The sequence below is a fragment of the Osmerus eperlanus genome, chromosome 4 (genome assembly GCF_963692335.1).
Source record: "Osmerus eperlanus chromosome 4, fOsmEpe2.1, whole genome shotgun sequence".
NCBI classification, from domain to species: domain Eukaryota; kingdom Metazoa; phylum Chordata; class Actinopteri; order Osmeriformes; family Osmeridae; genus Osmerus; species Osmerus eperlanus.
Window position 1 is genome coordinate 23465079 of NC_085021.1, and position 22136 is coordinate 23487214.

The 22136-nt window shown below is 50.5% G+C and overlaps 2 protein-coding genes across 3 annotated transcripts in view; one reads left to right on the forward strand and one right to left on the reverse strand.

Annotated features, from left to right (window-relative positions):
* The window catches only part of tns2a (tensin 2a), a 46753-nt gene that overhangs the window by 5962 nt on the left and 18655 nt on the right, over positions 1-22136 (reverse strand). Inside the window, exons 10-26 of one of the 2 annotated variants that reach the window (XM_062460443.1) lie at positions 17669-17733; positions 17257-17340; positions 16961-17073; positions 10779-10839; positions 10599-10674; positions 10197-10326; positions 9672-9737; positions 9452-9568; positions 7833-9275; positions 6492-6657; positions 2937-3943; positions 2702-2830; positions 2467-2556; positions 2150-2227; positions 1724-1798; positions 1420-1582; positions 1017-1085 (exon numbers count right to left, since the gene is read on the reverse strand). In XM_062460443.1, the coding sequence (XP_062316427.1) occupies positions 1017-1085; positions 1420-1582; positions 1724-1798; positions 2150-2227; positions 2467-2556; positions 2702-2830; positions 2937-3943; positions 6492-6657; positions 7833-9275; positions 9452-9568; positions 9672-9737; positions 10197-10326; positions 10599-10674; positions 10779-10839; positions 16961-17073; positions 17257-17340; positions 17669-17733 (3932 nt within the window). Of the gene's footprint in view, positions 1-1016; positions 1086-1419; positions 1583-1723; positions 1799-2149; positions 2228-2466; positions 2557-2701; positions 2831-2936; positions 3950-6491; positions 6658-7832; positions 9276-9451; positions 9569-9671; positions 9738-10196; positions 10327-10598; positions 10675-10778; positions 10840-16960; positions 17074-17256; positions 17341-17668; positions 17734-22136 lie in introns of both variants that reach the window. The other variant, XM_062460442.1, reaches the window with a different exon arrangement.
* Positions 11621-12081, forward strand: LOC134019498 (large ribosomal subunit protein eL36-like). The gene is made up of 2 exons (XM_062460449.1): positions 11621-11925; positions 11989-12081. The coding sequence occupies exons 1-2, from the start codon at positions 11650-11652 to the stop codon at positions 12028-12030; spliced, it is 318 nt and encodes a 105-aa protein (XP_062316433.1). The 5' UTR covers positions 11621-11649; the 3' UTR covers positions 12031-12081.

The window sequence follows — 22136 nt, forward strand, 5'->3', positions numbered from 1 at the left end:
TGTGTAACTAAGGTGTGCTACTAAGATGTCACAAAGGTGTGTTACTAAGATGTAACTAAGGTGTGTAACTAAGGTGTGTAACTAAGGTGTGTTACTAAGATGTAACTAAGGTGTGTAACTAAGGTGTGCTACTAAGATGTCACTAAGATGTGTTACTAAGATGTCACTAAGGTGTGTAACTAAGGTGTGCTACTAAGATGTCACTAAGGTGTGTTACTAAGATGTCACTAAGGTGTGTAACTAAGGTGTGCTACTAAGATGTAACTAAGGTGTGTTACTAAGATGTCACTAAGGTGTGTAACTAAGGTGTGCTACTAAGATGTCACTAAGGTGTGTTACTAAGATGTCACTAAGGTGTGTTACTAAGATGTCACTAAGGTGTGTAACTAAGGTGTGTTACTAAGATGTCACTAAGGTGTGTAACTAAGGTGTGCTACTAAGATGTCACTAAGGTGTGTTACTAAGATGTCACTAAGGTGTGTTACTAAGGTGTGTTACTAAGGTGTTTTACTAAGGTGTGTTACTAAGATGTCGCTAAGGTGTGTTACTAAGATGTCGCTAAGGTGTGTAACTAAGGTGTGTTACTAAGGTGTCACTAAGGTGTGTTACTAAGGTGTGTTACTAAGGTGTGTTACTAAGATGTCACTAAGGTGTGTTACTAAGATGTCGCTAAGGTGTGTTACTAAGATGTCGCTAAGGTGTGTAACTAAGATGTGTTACTAAGATGTCACTAAGGTGTGTAACTAAGATGTCACTAAGGTGTGTTACTAAGATGTCACTAAGGTGTGTTACTAAGATGTCGCTAAGGTGTGTTACTAAGATGTCGCTAAGGTGTGTAACTAAGATGTGTTACTAAGATGTCACTAAGGTGTGTAACTAAGATGTCACTAAGATGTGTTACTAAGATGTCACTAAGGTGTGTTACTAAGATGTCGCTAAGGTGTGTTACTAAGATGACACTAAGGTGTGTTACTAAGATGTAACAAAGGTGTGTGCTGCACATGCTCAGCTCTCACCTCCTGTCCTGTGGATCAACGCTGCTGAAGGTCACACTGCCGACAGGATAGTGTCTCCTGAAGAATACCCTACACATACACACACACACACGGTACATCAGGACAGCATAAACATTGCATGTTGTACGGTGTGTATGGTAGGGTGTGTAGGTTAGGATAAATATGTACAAATGTGTGTCTTACGATGTGCAAGGTAGGATGTACAGGTGTAGGGTAGGGTGGGATAGGTATGTTGAAGTATTTAGTGTGCATGTGTATATGTACAGGTGTGTATGTACAGGTGTGTACAGGTGTGTATGTGCTGTTGTATATGGTGTACAGGTGTGTATAATGAACAGGTGTGTATAATGTACAAGTGTGTATGATGTACAGCTGTGTATGTACAGCTGTCTAGGGTAGGTACCTGCGCTGGCTGTCTGTCAAAGTGATGCCTTGGGATGACACCTTGAAGTTGACGACTGTTGCCGCAGGACTCCGCCCCAGTGTGGCACCGGTTGCCTTGGCGATGGCCTGGGGGCCGGTCAGGGACTCCGTCTCCACGGAACTCAAGTAGAGGACATTACAGGCTGGAAGGCAGGGGGCGGGGCCAGGAGCAACCAATCAGGTAAGAGAAGAAGAGCAGGAGGAACAGTGACAGACAGACAGACAGACAGATAGTAGGCCAGAGAGACAGACAGGCAGTAGGACAGAAAGGCAGACAAACTCACCAGCTCCCTGTCTGAGCAGGTCTGCAGCTGTGCTCATGTTGCTGGGGGGCTGCTCCACCTGCTCCCCCAGAGAGTCTGCAGCCACACACATAGGGGGGGATGAGAAAACATGGCAACGCACTATGATATACCAGGAAGCAAGTCGTGTGACATGCAGTGCAGTGCCATGTTGAATAAGTCTGAGACAATAATGTCCTCACACGCGTGACGTTCTCACCACTTTTGGCAACAGACCATAAATGAGCTAATAGCTAACGCAAAATATTTGCTCCTTAAAACAAACAAAATATATCGTAAAACCATAAACAGATGAGCTTTATGACCTTTATGAACTGTGAACCTACATGTGATTGAGTTTGTGTGAACGTGTGTGTGTGAGCATGCGTGTGTGTGTGAGCGTCTCCATGGTGACACCAGACTGCCTACCTTGGTCAGGGATGGTCAGGCAGCAGGGCAGAGAAATGGGGGTGATGGAGTGTTGGTACACCAGAGCTGACAGACTCCCTGGAGAGACAGACAGGTAGACATGCAGACAGACACACAGGCAGACAGAAAGACATTCATTTAATCATTATTAATTTGTCTTTTTATGACTTAATAGCTCAGAATGCGGTGAGGGTACAGGTACAAGTGTTCGTGTCAGCGGGGTAGTTGGGGTACAGACTTTCAGGGTGAGGGTTAAGAGTTTGGGGTTGGGGTTAAGGGTCAGGGTTGGGTCAGGGGTTGGTGTTTGGGGGTCTCACCAAAGTGAGGCTCGTTCTGACAGCCTTTGATCTTGACTCCTCTTGGCCCCGTCTCAACCAGGAAGTGCCTCACCAGCTGCTCCAGTGGGTCTGGCACCACGAGGGTGTGTGCGTGTGTGTGTGTAAACACAAAGAAACAGTAAGCAAAAGTTCAGAGGTGTGTGTGTTTGTGTGTGTGTGTATATGTGTATGTATGTGTGATTGTGCTTGTGTGTGTGTGCTTGTGTGTGTGTACCCTTGCTGCTGTGGTTGAAGCCTGCTGGGGGCGTGGCCACCCTGAGGGCGAGGCCGTAGGCTCCCTGGAAGGAGCTGCTGTCTCTGATCAGGAACGAACCTGGCTCTCGCTCCTTCAGCACCGCAATGGCTGGAGAGGGAGAGAGGAGGTGAGGAGATGAGGCGTTTGTCTCCTGACCTCACATCCTGTGTGGGGTACAGAAGATATTGTTGTGTACGGCAGAGTGCTGACCCACCTTGGTCTCTGGAGATTCCAGGCTTGTACCAGAAGCGGGAACTGTCCTGGACGACCTTCACCCCTCCCCTGCTGAACACCTCCCCCTCTGGAGGAATCTCAAGGGCGACCACACCACCCCCCACACCGCCCCCTACATCGCCCCCCACCGTGGGGCAAAAGGTCACATGGTGCTGCATGGGGGCGTGTCCGGAGCCGGGCTGGGACGGCAGACGACGCTTCTCTGGGAGAGGGGGCTGGGAGCCGGCGGGCTGGAGGCCGGCGGGCTGGGGGCCGGCGGGCTGGGGGCCGGCGGGCTGGGGGCCGGCGGGCTGGGGACCGGCGGGCTGGGGGCCGGCGGGCTGGGGGCCGGCGGGCTTGGGGACGAGGACGCCAGCGTAGCCAGAGGAGCCATCAGGAGGGGGGCAGTAGGGTTCAGGGTGAGGAGGGGGGCAGTAGGGTTCAGGGCTGGCCAGCATTAGCCTTCGGCCCTGGGTAGCAAAGCCTGGAATGGGGGTGTTGGAGGAGGGAGGCAGGGGGGAGGAGGAGGTCTCTGGGGTCAGCTCTCTGTGAGGGGGAGGAGAGGCTCCATTGGGCTGGGCAGGACTGGGCATGGTTGGGGAAGGGGGCTGGGTCAGGGGCTGGATCTGGGGTTGGGGTTGCGGCTGGGTCAGGGGCTGGATCTGGGGTTGCGGCTGGGTCAGGGGCTGGATCTGGGGTTGGGGTTGCGGCTGGGTCTGGGGCTGGATCTGGGGCTGGGTCTGGATTTGGGGTTGCGGCTGGGGATGGATTTTGAGGTGGCTGGACAGGTTGGGGGTGGTGTGAGTAGGGTCAGAGGTCAGGGTCAGGGTCTGAGCAGGAGTAGACCAGTGGTTCCCAGCATGAGGGGGGGCTGGGGGTGTGTGTGAGGAGGGGGTGGGTGAGTGTGTGTGTGAAGGGGTGGGGGTTCTGGAGTGTGTGTCTGACCCATTGGGGTAAGCTCTGTCCTGTGATTGGCCAGACTCGTAGTCGCTGTTGATGTTGGTGATTCTGAGGCTGAAAAACAGAGAGATAATGATGTCGCACTCAGTAGACAGGAAGTAAGAAGGCTAGCCGGTTAGTTGGTTAGCTGGGTTGAATGGGAAGGATGAGACTGATTAGCCATGGTGTATTTTTTTTTGTATCACAAGTAAGCTGATCCTGGACACCAACATGAGAACAGCTACGGCTAACTGAATGCATAATGGTGAATGGGATGATCAGAGGTGGCTTTTGGTTGTTGTTTGGTTTCGTTAGATAAAACGATAACCCGTTAGAATTGTTAGCATTTTTTTTCTTTTAAAGAGCGACAGTTAGCTAGTGTTAGCCAAGTTAGGGTGATGAGCAAGCCCAAAATAAATTCGCTAGCGCAGAATTCTGACGAAAACCAGCAGAATTTCAATAGAATGCACTGGTCTGACGCAAAATTAAAATGACTAAACTTAAATCTAAACTTGTCAACTCATTCAATGTCTCTATTATATGTGATAACAAGCAAAAGAAGTCTGTCAACTCTGAAACTGATACAGTAACGTTCACTTTAGACTAGCTACTGTAGCTAAGATTAAAATGAAAATGCAGAGATTTAGCCCAGAAGAATTGAGACGGAGACACTTTCAAATTTACCAAAATTACAGCAAGAGACAGGGCCTAGGAGGACAGGGCCTAGGAGGACAGGGCCTAGGAGGACAGGGCCAGGAAGGACAGGGCCTAGGAGGACAGGGCCTAGGAGGAAAGGGCCTAGGAGGACAGGGCCAGGGAGGACAGGGCCTAGGAGGACAGGGCCAGAGAGGACAGGGCCAGGAAGGACAGGGCCTAGGAGGACAGGGCCTAGGAGGACAGGGCCTAGGAGGACAGGGCCAGGGAGGACAGGGCCTAGGAGGACAGGGCCAGGGAGGACAGGGCCAGGGAGGACAGGGCCTAGGAGGACAGGGCCAGAGAGGACAGGGCCTAGGAGGACAGGGCCAGGGAGGACAGGGCGAGGAAGGACAGGGCCTAGGGGGACAGGGCCTAGGAGGACAGGGCCTAGGAGGACAGGGCCAGGGAGGACAGGGCCTAGGAGGACAGGGCCTAGGAGGACAGGGCGAGGAAGGACAGGGCCTAGGGGGACAGGGCCTAGGAGGACAGGGCCTAGGAGGACAGGGCCAGGGAGGACAGGGCCAGGGAGGACAGGGCCTAGGAGGACAGGGCCTAGGAGGACAGGGCCTAGGAGGACAGGGCCAGGGAGGACAGGGCCAGGGAGGACAGGGCCAGGGAGGACAGGGCCTAGGAGGACAGGGCCTAGGAGGACAGGGCCTAGGAGGACAGGGCCAGGGAGGACAGGGCCTAGGAGGACAGGGCCTAGGAGGACAGGGCGAGGAAGGACAGGGCCTAGGGGGACAGGGCCTAGGAGGACAGGGCCTAGGAGGACAGGGCCAGGGAGGACAGGGCCAGGGAGGACAGGGCCTAGGAGGACAGGGCCTAGGAGGACAGGGCCAGGGAGGACAGGGCCAGGGAGGACAGGGCCAGGGAGGACAGGGCCTAGGAGGACAGGGCCAGAGAGGACAGGGCCTAGGAGGACAGGGCCAGGGAGGACAGGGCCTAGGAGGACAGGGCCTAGGGGGACAGGGCCTAGGAGGACAGGGCCTAGGAGGACAGGGCCAGGGAGGACAGGGCCTAGGAGGACAGGGCCTAGGAGGACAGGGCGAGGAAGGACAGGGCCTAGGGGGACAGGGCCTAGGAGGACAGGGCCTAGGAGGACAGGGCCAGGGAGGACAGGGCGAGGAAGGACAGGGCCTAGGGGGACAGGGCCTAGGAGGACAGGGCCTAGGAGGACAGGGCCAGGGAGGACAGGGCCAGGGAGGACAGGGCCTAGGAGGACAGGGCCAGGGAGGACAGGGCCTAGGAGGACAGGGCCTAGGGGGACAGGGCCTAGGAGGACAGGGCCTAGGAGGACAGGGCCTAGGAGGACAGGGCCAGGGAGGACAGGGCCTAGGAGGACAGGGCCAGGGAGGACAGGGCCTAGGAGGACAGGGCCAGGGAGGACAGGGCCAGGGAGGACAGGGCCTAGGAGGACAGGGCCAGAGAGGACAGGGCCTAGGAGGACAGGGCCAGGGAGGACAGGGCCAGGGAGGACAGGGCCTAGGAGGACAGGGCCTAGGAGGACAGGGCCAGGGAGGACAGGGCCAGGGAGGACAGGGCCTAGGAGGACAGGGCCAGGGAGGACAGGGCCAGGGAGAACAGGGCCAGGGAGGACAGGGCCTAGGAGGACAGGGCCTAGGAGGACAGGGCCTAGGAGTTTTCGGGCAATCTTTATGAGGATGGAGGAATCTTGCAATAGAATTATCCAAAAGGTTGAATCTCTTTAAAGCTATATTAACTTCATCCACAGATTTTCAGTCTGAAAAATTGCAGAAAATGTAAGAAGATTCCGTTTGGGTTTGGTGATGAGTTACTGCTGGTCCCATGAAATCTAAATTTACACGTTGTGATTACATTGTTGCTTTATCCATGATATGTTAAACCTAGACACAAACCCTTCCCCCTCCTCACATAACCCCTTCCTGTGGTGAGGTCCCACCTCTCCAGTGTGCGTTGTGGGCTGCTGGTGTGGACAGGAGTGGGCGGGCCGGTGAGGTCAGAGGGCGTGGAGCATGGCGGCTGGTGGGCGTCTCTCTGCAGCTGCCGCATGGAATTCTGGGAGATGTGGTCCCGCCAGCCCACACTGTCTCCTGAACTACACACCTCTGAGAGGGAGGAGAGAGGGCAATGGAAGAGGAGAGTTTGTGTCTTGTATTTAGTGTGTGTGTGTGCGTGTCTCACCAGTGTGTGCGTGTCTCACCAGTGTGTGCGTGTCTCACCAGTGTGTGCGTGTCTCACCAGTGTGTGTGTGCGTCTCACCAGTGTGTGTGCGTCTCACCAGTGTGTGTGCGTCTCACCAGTGTGTGCGCGTCTCACCAGTGTGTGCGTGTCTCACCAGTGTGTGCGTGTCTCACCAGTGTGTGCGTGTCTCACCAGTGTGTGTGTGTGTCTCACCAGTGTGTGCGCGTCTCACCAGTGTGTGCGCGTCTCACCAGTGTGTGCGCGTCTCACCAGTGTGTGTGCGTCTCACCAGTGTGTGCGCGTCTCACCAGTGTGTGCGTGTCTCACCAGTGTGTGCGCGTCTCACCAGTGTGTGTGCGTGTCTCACCAGTGTGTGCGTGTCTCACCAGTGTGTGCGTGTCTCACCAGTGTGTGCGTGTCTCACCAGTGTGTGCGTGTCTCACCAGTGTGTGCGCGTCTCACCAGTGTGTGTGCGTCTCACCAGTGTGTGCGCGTCTCACCAGTGTGTGCGTGTCTCACCAGTGTGTGCGTGTCTCACCAGTGTGTGCGCGTCTCACCAGTGTGTGCGCGTCTCACCAGTGTGTGCGCGTCTCACCAGTGTGTGTGCGTCTCACCAGTGTGTGTGCGTCTCACCAGTGTGTGTGCGTGTCTCACCAGTGTGTGCGCGTCTCACCAGTGTGTGCGCGTCTCACCAGTGTGTGCGCGTCTCACCAGTGTGTGTGTGTCTCACCAGTGTGTGCGTGTCTCACCAGTGTGTGTGTGTCTCAGTGTGTGTGTGTCTCAGTGTGTGTGTGTCTCACCAGTGTGTGTGTGTCTCACCAGTGTGTGTGTGTCTCGGTGTGTGTGTGTCTCAGTGTGTGCGTGTCTCACCAGTGTGTGTGTGTCTCAGTGTGTGTGTGTCTCAGTGTGTGTGTGTCTCACCAGTGTGTGTGTGTCTCACCAGTGTGTGTGTGTCTCACCAGTGTGTGTGTGTCTCAGTGTGTGTGTGTCTCAGTGTGTGCGTGTCTCACCAGTGTGTGTGTGTCTCAGTGTGTGTGTGTCTCAGTGTGTGTGTGTCTCACCAGTGTGTGTGTGTCTCACCAGTGTGTGTGTGTCTCACCAGTGTGTGTGCAGGCTCCGGGAGGTGGCAGAGGGGAGGGGGTCTCTGACTGGCAGCCAGACCCATAACCCCGGCTCTCAGAGGGAGATGGCTGATAGGCCGAGCAGGAGCAGGGGGGGCGGGGCTGGTACCTCCCCTCCAGGGGGGCATGGCCGTGGGAACGACTGCCTTCCGGATAGGCTGGGTGTCCCAAGGGCAGAGGGTCAAAGGTGAAGGCTGGGAGGTCATGAACTTGGGGCGTGTAGGAAGAGAGGGTGGCCCTACGGTGCCAGAAATCTGCCTCCCTTTCCCACTGTAGCTCCGCCTCTCTCTCCCATTGGAGGGTCATGTCCCGGCCCCGCCTCTCCCAGTGTAGCTCCCCCCCCCGGCCCCGGCGCAGACCTCCATCACGCTGCTGGAGCTCCGATGCCCGGTCCCAATGGAACCCCTCCCCCCGGTCCAGACGCAGGCCGTGATAGGCCGGATCTTCCCGCTGCAAGCTGAGATAGGCTGAATCTTCCCGCCGAAGGCCGTGATAGGTTGAATCTTCCCGCCGAAGGCCGTGATAGGCCGAATCTTCCCGCTGCAAACCGTGACAAGCTGAATCTTCGCGCCGAAGGCCATGATAGGCTGAATCTTCCCGCCGAAGGCCGTGATAGGCTGAATCTTCCCGCCGAAGGCCGTGATAGGCGGATTCTTCCCGCCGAAGGTCGTGATAGGCGGAATCTTCCCACCGCAAACCGTGATAGGCTGAATCTTGATGTCGCAGGCTGCAATCCCGGCAGATGCAGCCAGAGGGCGGGCCGTCCAGCAGCAGCTCTGGGTAGGGGCCGGGGGGAGGCTGGGGGGGGCAGTCCTGAGGGCTGGCCTCCTGAGGGGGGGCAAGTGGGCGAGGGGGCGTGGACAAGGGGCATGGCAGGAATTGATGCGGGGTCTGGCGTCCCCACAGCAGGTCAGGGGGGGGAAGGACCTGGGCGGGGGGGTAGTGTTGACACAGGTCCAGGTGTGAGGGGGCGGGGCTGGTGGGGCCAGGTGGCAGGACTCCATTGAGTGTGAGCCGGGTGTGGTCACAGCGCTGGGAGCGGTAGTCGTGGCGACAGGAGCAGGACCGGCCCAACCCCCCGCCACCCCTCTCCAGCTCGGAGGGGGAGGAGTCACCGTCGTCCAAGATGGCTGTCTCCCTCTCCCCGCCCTGCCCCTCCATGCCCCCCAGCAGACGGTCTAGCTCCTCCCTCTCCTGACGCGTGGGAGGCGGAGGACCAATCGGCTCATCCCGACGCTCGGACAGGCCACATGGTTGGCTGGAGTGAGCAGAGTGGGTGGAGTCAGAGCTGGTAGGGAGGAAGCGACTTGGCCGTTCGTTGCCGAAGCCTTCTGGGCTGCCATTGGTGGAGGCTTGGCCACGCCTCTTCTTGATCTGGGCATAGAGACTCCCATCTACAGGACCCCTGGTGTGGGCGATGTCTGAAGGACGAGGAAGGGTATCAGTTCAATGCGGCTTCTGATGTGTGTGTGTGTTACCCTCCAGGCTGTCCTGGTAGTGTTGTGTGTCTGTGTTACCCTCCAGGCTGTCCTGGTAGTGTTGTGTGTGTGTGTGTTACCCTCCAGGCTGTCCTGGTAGTGTTGTGTGTCTGTGTTACCCTCCAGGCTGTCCTGGTAGCGTTGGTTGAAGTTCTCGTAGGAGTCCCAGCGAACGACAGGGTCTGCAGTGTTGTAGTCCACTGTCACAGCTGGGTCATTCCTCATATACTCCCGACCTGATGGAGGGGGACAGGGGAAGAGAAATAGATCTGATTGGATGGAAAGTTCTCTCCAAAAGGAGTTCTGTAGATAAAACAGGAAGTAGAAGCATAAGGAAACCTTTGATCTTCTCTGGCCCAGACGAGAAGACAAACTCTACGGTGGCGTCAGACGGAAATCGCTCATCTGAGGAGAGGAGGAGAGGAGGAGAGGAGGAGAGGAGGAGAGGGGAGGAGGGGAAAAGGAGAGGGGAGGAGGGGAGAAGGAGAGGGGAGGGAGAGTTTCATATTTGATAGTGATGATACTGTAACAGTGTAATAAAATGTGACTGCAGTGTGTAGAGCAGGTGTGTAGAGCAGGTGTGTACAGCAGGTGTGTACAGCAGGTGTGTACAGGAAGGGGTGTAGAGCAGGTGTGTACAGCCGGTGTGTACAGCAGGTGTGTAGAGAAGGTGTGTACAGCAGGTGTGTAGAGGAGGTGTGTACAGCAGGTGTGTACAGCAGGTGTGTACAGCAGGTGTGAAGAGCAGGTGTGTACAGCAGGTGTGTACAGCAGGTGTGTAGAGAAGGTGTGTACAGCAGGTGTGTTCAGCAGGTGTGTACAGCAGGTGTGTACAGCAGGTGTGTACAGCAGGTGTGCAGGTACCTGAGCAGGCTAGGTCCAGCTCCCCCTTGCCAAACCACAGCTGGGCTCCGTGGATGGTGCAGGTGTGGAACTGCAGCCGGAACACCGGCTCCCTCTCGGCACGCTGGGGCACACGCTGGTAACACTTCACCTGCAGGGGGCGCCACAGGGAACAGGGGTCAGAGGTTAACAAGGAGCAGTGGCTAACAAGGAGCAGGGGTCAGGGGTTAACAGGGGTCAGGGGTTAACAGGGATCTGGGGTCAGGGGTTGACAGGGGTCAGGGGTTAACAAGGAGCAGGGGTCAAGGGTTGTCAGGGGTTAACAGGGATCTGGGGTCAGGGGTTGACAAGGGTCAGGGGTTAACAAGGAGCAGGGGTCAGGGGTCAGAAAGCAGGGGTCAGGGGTTAACAGGGGTCACTCACCATGATGTCACCCTTCAACAGCAGAGCTGGCTCAATGGTCACACACAACCTCCTTCCTCCCGAACCCTGTAGATCACTGGACACACACACACATAAGAGTGAGTGTGTGTGTGTGTGTATGTGAGTGAATGAGTGAGTATGTGAGTGTGTGTGTATGTATCTGAGTGTGTGTCTACTGACTAGATGCCAGAGGTGTAGACCAGCTGCATGGCCTGGTATATCTTCATGAAAGGGAAGAATCCTGCAGAAAGGAGACAAGCATGAGGACTAGGATTCCTGAACCTCTCTCTCTCTCTCCTTGTCTCCCTCTCTCTCCTGGTCTCTCTCTCTCTCTCCTTGTCTCTCTCTCTCCTTGTCTCTCCTTGTCTCTGTCTCTCTCCTTGTCTCTCTCTCTGTCTCTCTCCTTGTCTCTTTCTGTCTGTCTCTCTCTCTCCTTGTCCCTCTCCTTGTCTCTCTCTCTGTCTGTCTCTCTCTCTCTCCTTGTCTCTCTCTCTCCTTGTCTCTCTCTCTCTGTCTCTCTCTCTCCTTGTATATCTCTGTCTGTCTGTCTGTCTCTCTCTCTCTCTCTCTCTCCTTGTCTATCTCTCTCTCTCTCTATTTATCAATTCAATTCAAAATGCTTTATTGGCATGAATGTTCAGGTTAAACAATGTTGCCAAAGCGGTCCACAGTGAAGGTACAACATATGTAATTATAAACATATCATCAAACCTAATAGGGTGTGCTTTGCCTTAGGCAAGGGCACAACCTTTGTTCTCTCACATATATATTTATTCTTAATGTTTCTTTTCCCACCCCTAAGCCTTCGTCAATATTTGGACTACATAGACAAAAGTTTCGTCTTAGTAGGGATTGAGTTGCTTGTATTTTTATTTACGTTCCGTTGCATGGTTTAAATACAAATTAAGTTTTTGTGGCGAAAAGTGAAGCTAACGGTGGCTAACTTGCTAGCCACAGTCAATGACGCTACTTACGTCACTAACGTCACGAAAACTCGCGTGACTACCTCTAGCAGAGCCTTCCGGTTTGTCCGCCATTGTAGTAAGCAGACATGGCTATTAGGTATCCTATGGCCGTGGGCCTTAACAAAGGCAACCCGGTAACCAAGAACGTCACAGCGCTAAAACACGGTCGGAGACGAGGGCGCCTGACCAAGCACAGCAAGCTTGTGCGTGACATGATCCGAGAGGTGTGCGGCTTCGCCCCCTACGAGATGCGTGCCATGGAGTTGCTGAAGATGTCCAAGGATAAGCGTGCCCTCAAGTTCATCAAGAAGAGGATTGGAACTCACATCCGCGCCAAGAGAAAGAGGGAAGAGCTGGAAGAGCTGGAAGAGCTGGAAGAGCTGGAAGAGCTGGAAGAGCTGGAAGAGCTGGAAGAGCTGAGCAACGTTCTGTCCGCCATGAGGAAGGCCGCCGCCAAGAAGGATTAAACTATCGTTGGGGCAAATACCTATTTGTATTTCACCAAAAAAAAAAAAAAAGACTACCTCTAGCAGAACATTAGTTTAGCAGCTCGTTAACTTCTGGGAGATAACGCTAGCTAGGCTAAAGGCTTATATATGCTTCTGCGTTTTTCGAAAAACGGACACATGGGGACGCCCTCTTCTCCGAGGAACGCCCTCTACGAGCTCTCCGTCAGCCCTCGGAGTATGGCGTGAAATTAGTGCCAGGAGAGCGAGCTCTGTAAAAACGATTTGTAACTTGCAAAAAAGATTTGTGTCTCTGTAGAAAATGATTCGTGTACTTGCAAAAAAAAGTTTTGTGTCTCCGTAGAAGAAGGCAAGATTTGTGTACTTGCAAAAAAGATTTGTAACTTGCAAAAAAGATTTGTGTACTTGTAAAAAAAAGTTTTGTGTCTCCGTAGAAGAAAAAGATTTGTGTACTTGTAAATAAAAGTTTTGTGTCTCCGTAGAAGAAAAATATTCGTGTACTTGTAAAAAAAAGTTTTGTGTCTCCGTAGAAGAAGGCGGGAACAATGCTCCCAAAACCATCTAAGCCAATCAAATATAGCCATTTCTGTGTCTAGTATCATTGGACATTTTCGTCTGTCTATCACACAAAGAACGTCAGCGAATAAGAACAAAACTAGAATGCTGATGATTTCAATGGCGAGTCATTTGGTAAGTAGTTCAAAATATCCATTTACATTTAGTCGACGCTCTTATCCAGAGCGACTTACAGTAAGTACAGGGACATTCCCCCGAAGCAAGTAGGGTGAAGTGCCTTGCCCAAGGACACACCGTCAGTTGGCATGACCGGGAATCGAACTGGCAACCTTCGGATTACTAGCCCGATTCCCTCACCGCTCAGCCACCTGACTTCCGGGCATGCATCCATGGGCATGTATCTTTAATGCAACATTTAAAGATTATTCGGTTAGCACACTGTTAACAGTATAAATTAATGGATAAGAGTCGTAGTAAGTTGAATAGTTTTTTAATGTATGTATGTATTCGGATATTTAATTAGACGACCAGTCATTAAACCTAGCCTTAGTTGGGCAATGTGCAGCTAAATGGCAGGGAACTGCCGCGAAATCACTCAATATAGTTAGTGGTTTTCATTCGAAATGAAAGCTGGCAGTAAATAATACACTCTAGAGTGAAAGATCCATATCTTTTTAATTTATGCGCTTAACTTTCCCAGCCAACATTTGAGATCTATCCAGTGTGTTCAGCTCATGTTTAGTTTAGCATGGCGAATACACCAACATTAAAAAACATGTAAAGTTGTGAACGCTTAGTATGATGCTTACCGGCTGCAATTTAGCTGCACATTGTCCAACTAATGCTAGCTTTAATGACTGGTCGTCTAATTAAATATCCGTATACATATTTACATTAAAAAACTATTCAACTTACTACGACTCTTATCCATTAATTTATACTGTTAAGAGTGTGCTAACCGAATAATCTTTAAATGTTGCATTAAAGGTACATGCCCATGGATATTTTGAACTACTTACCAAATGACTCGTCATTGAAATCATCAGCACTCTAGTTTTGTTCTTATTCGCTGACGTTCTTTGTGTGATAGACAGACGAAAATGTCCAATGATACTAGACACAGAAATGGCTATATTTGATTGGCTTAGATGGTTTTGGGAGCATTGTTCCCGCCTTCTACGGAGACACAAAACATTTTTTTACAAGTACACAAATCTTTTTCTTCTACGGAGACACAAAACTTTTTTTTACAAGTACACAAATCTTTTTCTTCTACGGAGACACAAAACCTTTTTTTACAAGTACACAAATCTTTTTTGCAAGTTACAAATCTTTTATGCAAGTACACAAATCTTGCCTTCTTCTACGGAGACACAAAACTTTTTTTTTGCAAGTACACGAATCATTTTCTACAGAGACACAAATCTTTTTTGCAAGTTACAAATCGTTTTTACAGAGCTCGCTCTCCTGGCACTAATTTCACGCCATAACTATCCGTCGTGAGCGACGGAGAGCTACGGAGACCACCTTGGCTGTGATTGGTCAGTATTAAGAATCGCTTGCGTCAGGGGCAGGGGGGGGGGGTTGCCGGGATAAACAGGACGAACAGAATCCTTTGACCGCCATTGCTGTAAGTTTTCACAATTCATATTTCAGCTAAACAGTACATGTAAATCAGCATCTGAATTAAAATGTGACGAGAAATGGGCAGTGTAGTTGCTGAAAATGTGCGTATTTTATTGATGAAACGGCTAATTTGTAAATTTTCTCCGACTTCTCGATAACCTAGGTAAATAAACACTCCACGACGATTTACAAAAAAACGTTGCGCCACCTACTCTTCTGGCGGTGAATTGTTTTCAGCACCCACAGCCTACGGAGAACCATAAACGCAGTCTATCCGTCCGTATCCGTGCGCCCGCCCATCCGTAAACGGAGACGCAGAAGCATATTGCGGCCTTAACTGCTTTACTGCAAGGCAGCTGCAGAAATGCCACATGCAAAGAGGCCAGGGTGATAACTATTTACTCACTTTACTTTGTGATATGACACACAATTGTGATGTGTAATGTACAATATAAGCTGATATTATTAAGGAAGTACATCTACTTTCGGGAAACAGTAGTCTACTATTTCACTTTTGCCTGGGCAACACATACTACAGTGGTCTATGATGCATCTGTTTTTAATCGTTAAAATAAACATTCCTCACAAATACATTTTTGTTGTAGGATTTATTATTACATTACAAGTAAACGATTTGTTGGTGAAATTATCACTACCTGTGGTTTCAAACCAGTGTTGCTTACTGCAACACTGTAGCCTACGCGAGACACTACAAAAACATCTACACAGCTGTTTAGGAAGTCAAACGGCGACAGAACATGTTCGGCACTCCCCTTACTTAAATCAAAAGTCTATCTGACTACTAACCTGAACTTTATTGCCACAGCCTAAACTTTGTCAATCTGTTCATGAAAATAATTAATTTCAGCCTAAACCGTACAACGGAACGTTAAATCCAATTCAACCAATGCAATCGCTACCAAGACGAACACAGCAGTAGTCTAGTAGCCTACTGTAGTAGTACAATTTACCGGGGCAGCTTCTCCACACAGGGCTATATCGCATTTTGCGTTGTTACTGACTGATCGCTACCAGTGAGCTTTTTATGAATGAGCGATTTTCCACTAAATAAATGTCAAACTTATTTACGTTTTTGGGGGCATATTTTCAGTTAGCAGATGGTGAATCGCGATTCCATCTTCTACTGCCGGTAACGTAGTAGAATAATCTTCAAAGGGGGTTCTTTATTAATGAATGAATGCAATATGAGTAGGCTTAATGCCTGAAAATATCACGAGAAGGGAAAAACTTAAAAGGACGTTTAAGTCATAGAGATTAGGTCAATTTTTACACCGGTCTGACAAATGTATTCGTTTTTATTCAACTATGAGGCTGCTACTGTATATAGCCGATCACCATTCCCTCTTGCAGGGGAAATGAGAAAACATTTCACTCGTATTTTGAGTTGTAAATGAGCAGCAAAAAAAATATGCTTTTAAATCTATGTAATCTTTATAAATAATAAGTATGCATTTTTATATAAAATATACAGAAATATCAGTTGTAAAAATGTAATTAAAAAACGGACCCCTGTGCAACCGACGCAAGCAAGCACACCCTACAATTTCCCCAGAAATTGTACCCTCTCTAGTTCATATCATAAATCACAAAAAACATATATAACAATATAATAAGTTAAATATGAAAAAATAAATGGCAAGGGTATTATTATTATTATTGGTATATTTCAAATGTACCAAAGCAACAAAGTATACTGTGTAGCATGCATACATACTGTGCAGCATACATACATACTGTGTAGCATGCATACATACTGTGTAGCACGCATACATACTGTGAAGCACGCATACATCCTGTGTAGCACGCATACATACTGTGCAGCATACATACATACTGTGTAGCATGCATACATACTGTGTAGCATGCATAAATACTGTGTAGCATGCATACATACCGTGTAGCACGCATACATACTGTGTAGCACGCATACATACCGTGCAGCGCGCATACATACTGTGTAGCATGCATAAATACTGTGTAGCATGCATACATACTGTGCAGCACGCATACATACTGTGCAGCACACATACATGCTGTGCAGCACACATACATACTGTGCAGCACGCATACATACTGTGCAGCACGCATACATACTGTGCAGCATGCATACATACTGTGCAGCATGCATACATACTGTGTAGCATGCATACATACTGACACACTGTACATCTACATCTAATGCTACATCTACATGCAAATGCTGTTGTCTATCTCTGTCTCTCTCTGTCTCTCTGTGTTTGTCTCTCTGTCTATCTCTGTCTCTCTGTGTTTGTATCTCTGTCTCTGTCTCTGTGTCTCTCTGTGTTTGTCTCTCTGTCTATCTCTGTCTCTGTGTCTCTCTGTGTTTGTCTCTCTGTCTATCTCTGTCTCTCTCTGTCTCTGTGTCTCTCTGTGTTTGTCTCTCTGTCTCTGTGTCTCTCTGTGTTTGTCTCTCTGTCTATCTCTGTCTCTGTGTCTCTCTGTGTTTGTCTCTCTGTCTATCTCTGTCTCTCTCTGTCTCTGTGTCTCTCTGTGTTTGTCTCTCTGTCTATCTCTGTCTCTGTGTCTCTCTGTGTTTGTCTCTGTGTCTCTCTGTGTTTGTCTCTCTGTCTATCTCTGTCTCTGTCTCTCTGTCTATCTCTGTCTCTGTGTCTCTCTGTGTTTGTCTCTCTGTCTGTCTCTGTGTCTCTCTGTGTTTGTCTCTCTGTCTATTTCTGTCTCTGTGTCTCTCTGTGTTTGTCTCTCTGTCTGTCTCTGGATGTGGTTCGGAGAGTACATGCAGACACACCTCTGTGTGCTTGGTAGCTGGGCAGGGTGGGGATGAGGACCTGGTGCAGGAACAGAGGACTGCTGTTCATCTTAATGGCTCCTGACAGCAGCCCCCCAAAGTAGTAGATATACCTGGAGGAGGATATACTGTAGTAGATATACTGTATGTAGGGTATATCTACTATACTGAGGGGAGGTTCAACAAGAGGGTGTGTTTATTTGCTTTTCACCTATCCATATGAAATTAGGATTTGAAATACGTGTTGCCATTGGTCAGTGTAGTTGGTGTGTTCTGATTGGTCAGTGTAGTCTCACCTGTTCTGGGAGGGCTGGAGGGATGAAGAAATCTTGTCTTCACAGAACTTTCTCATGGCTAGAGTACTGAGGGCCTGGTCTGCACTGTTCACACACACACACACACACACACACACACACACACACACACACACACACACACTATTTATAGATATATAAAGGCATAGGACTGCACAGCCCTACATTTACTGAGATTTACATCTACACATCTCTATTTCTTCAGTATATGCTGGATCCTGATCTGTATGTCTGTCTGTCATCCCAGGTAGGGTTAGTAGACCTCTTTAGACCTAGAGGCTGGTCTTCTAGACAGAACCAGTACTAGTTTCCACATTCCCACAGCCGGAGCCATTGACAGGGTGGAAACTGTGGAGCCATGATGGGGTCAGAGGAGTCGGCTGGCTGGACTTACCCTGCTGAGATCTTGCTGTAGTGCATGTAGGCAGCCATGATCACTCCTGTTTTACCCTTGTTACCCTGACAGAGGGAGGGGGAGGGAGAGGGGGATAGAGGGAGAGAGGGATAGAGGGAGAGAGGGATAGAGGGAGAGAGAGATATGAATACACAGAAGTGTGCCAGGGCAGGTCTCCCCTGAGGGAAGTGATGTATAAACCATCTGTTGTTCCAGTCTTCCTGTTTACCTCTGCTTTCCCTCTCCTCCTCCTTCTCCCTTCTTCCTCCGCCTCCATCTCCTCCCCTCCTCTCCCTTCCACCTCTCCTCCCCTCTTCTCCTCCTACCATCCTCCGCTCCTCCTCATCTTTTCTTCTCCTCCTCTCCTTCTCCCCTCCTCTCCCTTCCTCCTCTGTCCTCCTCCTCTTCCCCTCCTCTCCTCTCTCTCCTCCTTAGGCATGGGCCGGTTTCAAGGTATACCGCGGTTTGAAAAAGTCAGGGTTTCAATACCTCTCTAATTTTCCCCTTATAACGTTGCTGCGGTGTGAGCTGTTTTTAACGTCACGTCAAAGACGGAAAGTGCAGGAATCCCTCAGGTTTTACGCTACGTTACACCAGAACCAGGGGAAGAGCAGTAGTTCTCTCCAACTACAGACCCATTTCCAATCTTCCTTTCCTATCAAAGGTTTTGGAAAAAACTGTTGCAGCACAACTCTATTATCACCTCAAACAAAATAACTTGTTTGAAAAGTTTCAGTCTGGTTTCCGCCCTGGCCATAGTACAGAAACAGCCTTGGTCAGGGTCACCAACGTCCTCCTGATGGCAGCAGACACTGGTTCCTCATCTCTACTCATCCTCCTGGACCTAACAGCTGCTTTTGATACAGTAGATCACAACATCCTCCTCCATCGCCTGCAATACACCATTGGACTCTCAGAAAATGTTCACAACTGGTTTATCTCATACCTGACTGGCAGAACCGAGCACGTCGCCCGGGGCAACGCCAAATCACACACCCACAAAGTCACCTGCGGTGTCCCTCAGGGCTCTGTGCTGGGCCCCAGCCTCCTCAGGGCTCTGTGCTGGGCCCCAGCCTCCTCAGGGCTCTGTGCTGGGCCCCAGCCTCCTCAGGGCTCTGTGCTGGGCCCCAGCCTCCTCAGGGCTCTGTGCTGGGCCCCAGCCTCCTCAGGGCTCTGTGCTGGGCCCCAGCCTCCTCAGGGCTCTGTGCTGGGCCCCAGCCTCCTCAGGGCTCTGTGCTGGGCCCCAGCCTCCTCAGGGCTCTGTGCTGGGCCCCAGCCTCCTCAGTGCTCTGTGCTGGGCCCCAGCCTCCTCAGTGCTCTGTGCTGGGCCCCAGCCTCCTCAGGGCTCTGGGCTGGGCCCCAGCCTCCTCAGGTCTCTGGGCTGGGCCCCAGCCTCCTCAGGGCTCTGGGCTGGGCCCCAGCCTCCTCAGTGCTCTGTGCTGGGCCCCAGCCTCCTCAGGGCTCTGTGCTGGGCCCCAGCCTCCTCAGTGCTCTGTGCTGGGCCCCAGCCTCCTCAGTGCTCTGTGCTGGGCCCCAGCCTCCTCAGGGCTCTGTGCTGGGCCCCAGCCTCCTCAGGGCTCTGGGCTGGGCCCCAGCCTCCTCAGGTCTCTGGGCTGGGCCCCAGCCTCCTCAGGGCTCTGTGCTGGGCCCCAGCCTCCTCAGGGCTCTGTGCTGGGCCCCAGCCTCCTCAGTGCTCTGTGCTGGGCCCCAGCCTCCTCAGTGCTCTGTGCTGGGCCCCAGCCTCCTCAGGGCTCTGTGCTGGGCCCCAGCCTCCTCAGGGCTCTGTGCTGGGCCCCAGCCTCTTCTCCATCTACATGCTCCCCCTTGGCGAAGTCATTAGCAGACATGGTATATCGTTCCATTGTTATGCTGATGACACACAGCTTTACCTCAGGACAACCCCCACTTCTTCTGCTCCCCTGCCAACATCCACACTGACCACCTGCCTGGAGGAGATAGAGGCGTGGATGAAGCTCAACTTCCTTCAATAGTTCCAAAACGGAAGCCATCTTAGTTGGCACACCACATCAGCTCCGCCTTTCCACCATCACCAGTATCACCTTCTCTGGCCAAAACATCCCCCTTTCTGCTTCTGTCACCAATCTGGGTGTTAAAATGGACCCTCAGCTCACCTTTAACACACACATCAAACACCTCTGTAAGACATCATTCTACCACCTCAAGAACATCCCCAAACTCCGTCCTACACTCACCCTGGCAGATGCAGAGAAGCTTGTCCACGCCTTTGTCTCCTCCAGGCTGGACTATTGTAATGCACTCCTCATCGTTATCTCTGGCAAGAGCATCCAGAGACTGCAATACATCCATAACAGCGCTGCCAGGATCCTGATGAGGGTGTGCAAGTACGATCATATCACCCCCATCCTGAAATCTCTTCACTGGCTCCCTGTCCCATTCAGAATTCATTATAAGGTCTCCCTCCTCACCCACCAGTGCCTTCACGGACATGCCCCCATTTACCTACAGGAACTCCTCACCCCCCAGACCTCCTCACGCACCCTCCGATCTGCAACCTTGACGCACTTGTTCCGGGAGTACAACGGCACATAGGAATGCTTGGCTGGACCTGATGTTAGTTTCCTCCGGGATCACAATGACTCGTATTGAGAGACTTGTTGCTTTTGTTGGTTAGTTGTAACGGTTTTTAAATTCTCGTACTCGCTGTGAAATGTTTTACTGTTTATTGTTTTTCTACAAGTACACTCTTGCACTTTTTGGAGTTTCATGTTGTTTAATTGTAACTTGTTTAACTGCATGCTCTTGTGGTTCTTCCCTTTGGCACTTATTTGTTTTTTCACAATGCATGCTTCATGTTTTGGCTGCTCGCAATGTTTGGGGCTATCTCGTTGTTATGATCAGTGACCTATGCTCTTTTGTAAAGCTCTCTCTTGGAAGTCGCTTTGGATAAAAGCGTCTGCTAAATGCATAAATGTAAATGTAACCCTACACACCCTTAAAGCCCCTAGAACCAAGCTATCCAGCATGGGTGATAGGGCCTTTGCGTCAGCTGCGCCTAGGCTGTGGAACGCCCTCCCTGACCATCTTAGGGCCCCTCAGACGACAGATGTTTTTAAAGGAAACCTGAAAGCATATATAAAAAAAAAAGCTTTTCACTAAATGTGTTTTATAGGTTTTGCTTTCAATTATTTATTTACATTTAGTCATTTAGCAGACGCTCTTATCCAGAGCGACTTACAGTAAGTGCAGGGACATTCCCCCCGAGGCAAGTAGGGTGAAGTGCCTTGCCCAAGGACACAACGTCATTTTGCACGGCCGGGAATCAAACTGGCAACCTTCAGATTACTAGCCAGATTCCCTGACCGCTCAGCCACCTGACTCCTATTTACCTTGATCTTTTATTTTATTTTAATTATTCAACTTTGATTCTTTTTCATTCGTATTACTATATGCTTTGTAGCACTCGGGAGATTGCTTTGAATATAGAGTGCAATACAAATACAATTTATTATTATTATTATCAGAGCAGATTAGCCTACTTCTGCGGAGTTGATAGTTGTTTCCAGTAATACAGGGTTAAAAACCAGACAATAAAAAATATGGTAGCTTATGGTAATCTCACGCCAAACTTTTGATAAAACTTTAGAGCCCTACTCAGGGTTCGAAGTACGGGGGGGCCTGGGGGGGTTTGACCCCCCTAATTGGGTGTGCTTTGCCTTCGGCAAGGGCACAACCTTTGTTCTCTCACATATATCTTATTATTATTATTTTCCCACCCCTAAGGATCAGTCAATATTTGGACTACATAGAAAACGGCGGTGTCAAAATGTTCGTCTTGGTCTCGATTGCGCTGCTTCTATTGGGATTTACGTTCCGTTGCACGGTTTAGGCTGAACTTAAGTTTTTGCGGCAAAAAGTGCCTTTTGTCAACAAAGGGTATCAGTGATCAGTGCTAGCCTACGTCACAGCGTCAGCACACGTTAGCAACGACGCATGGATACAACGTGCATAGATGTTGCACGATACAGCGAGTATCGTGCCGTGGTGTACTAACAGCATCATACATGTACATTTAAGCAAATCAAGACTTGCATGTACAGTAAGTAATGTAACATTAAATAATGTATTAAACTCAAGCTTGTGTGGTGCGTCGCTGGCTTCAGGGCCACAGCCTAAACTTTATGTCAAAAGAAACATTCTCATTTCCGGCGCTTTCAAACAATCCCCTCACAGTTTGGCTAGCCACCACAACTAGCTTGCTCGTAGCAAACCTCTTTTGAAATAGCCTATTCTCCCTAAATAGATGTCAAACTTATTTACGTTTTTGGGGGCATATTTTCAGTAGGCAGATGGTACTGTTTGAATCGCGATTCCATCTGAAATACTGCCGGTGACAGCGTTGTTACAGTCGTTTGTTTCAAAGTTTTTTTTTATGAATTACGCAATATGAGTAGGCTAAATGCTTGAAAAATTTCACTAGAAGAGAAAA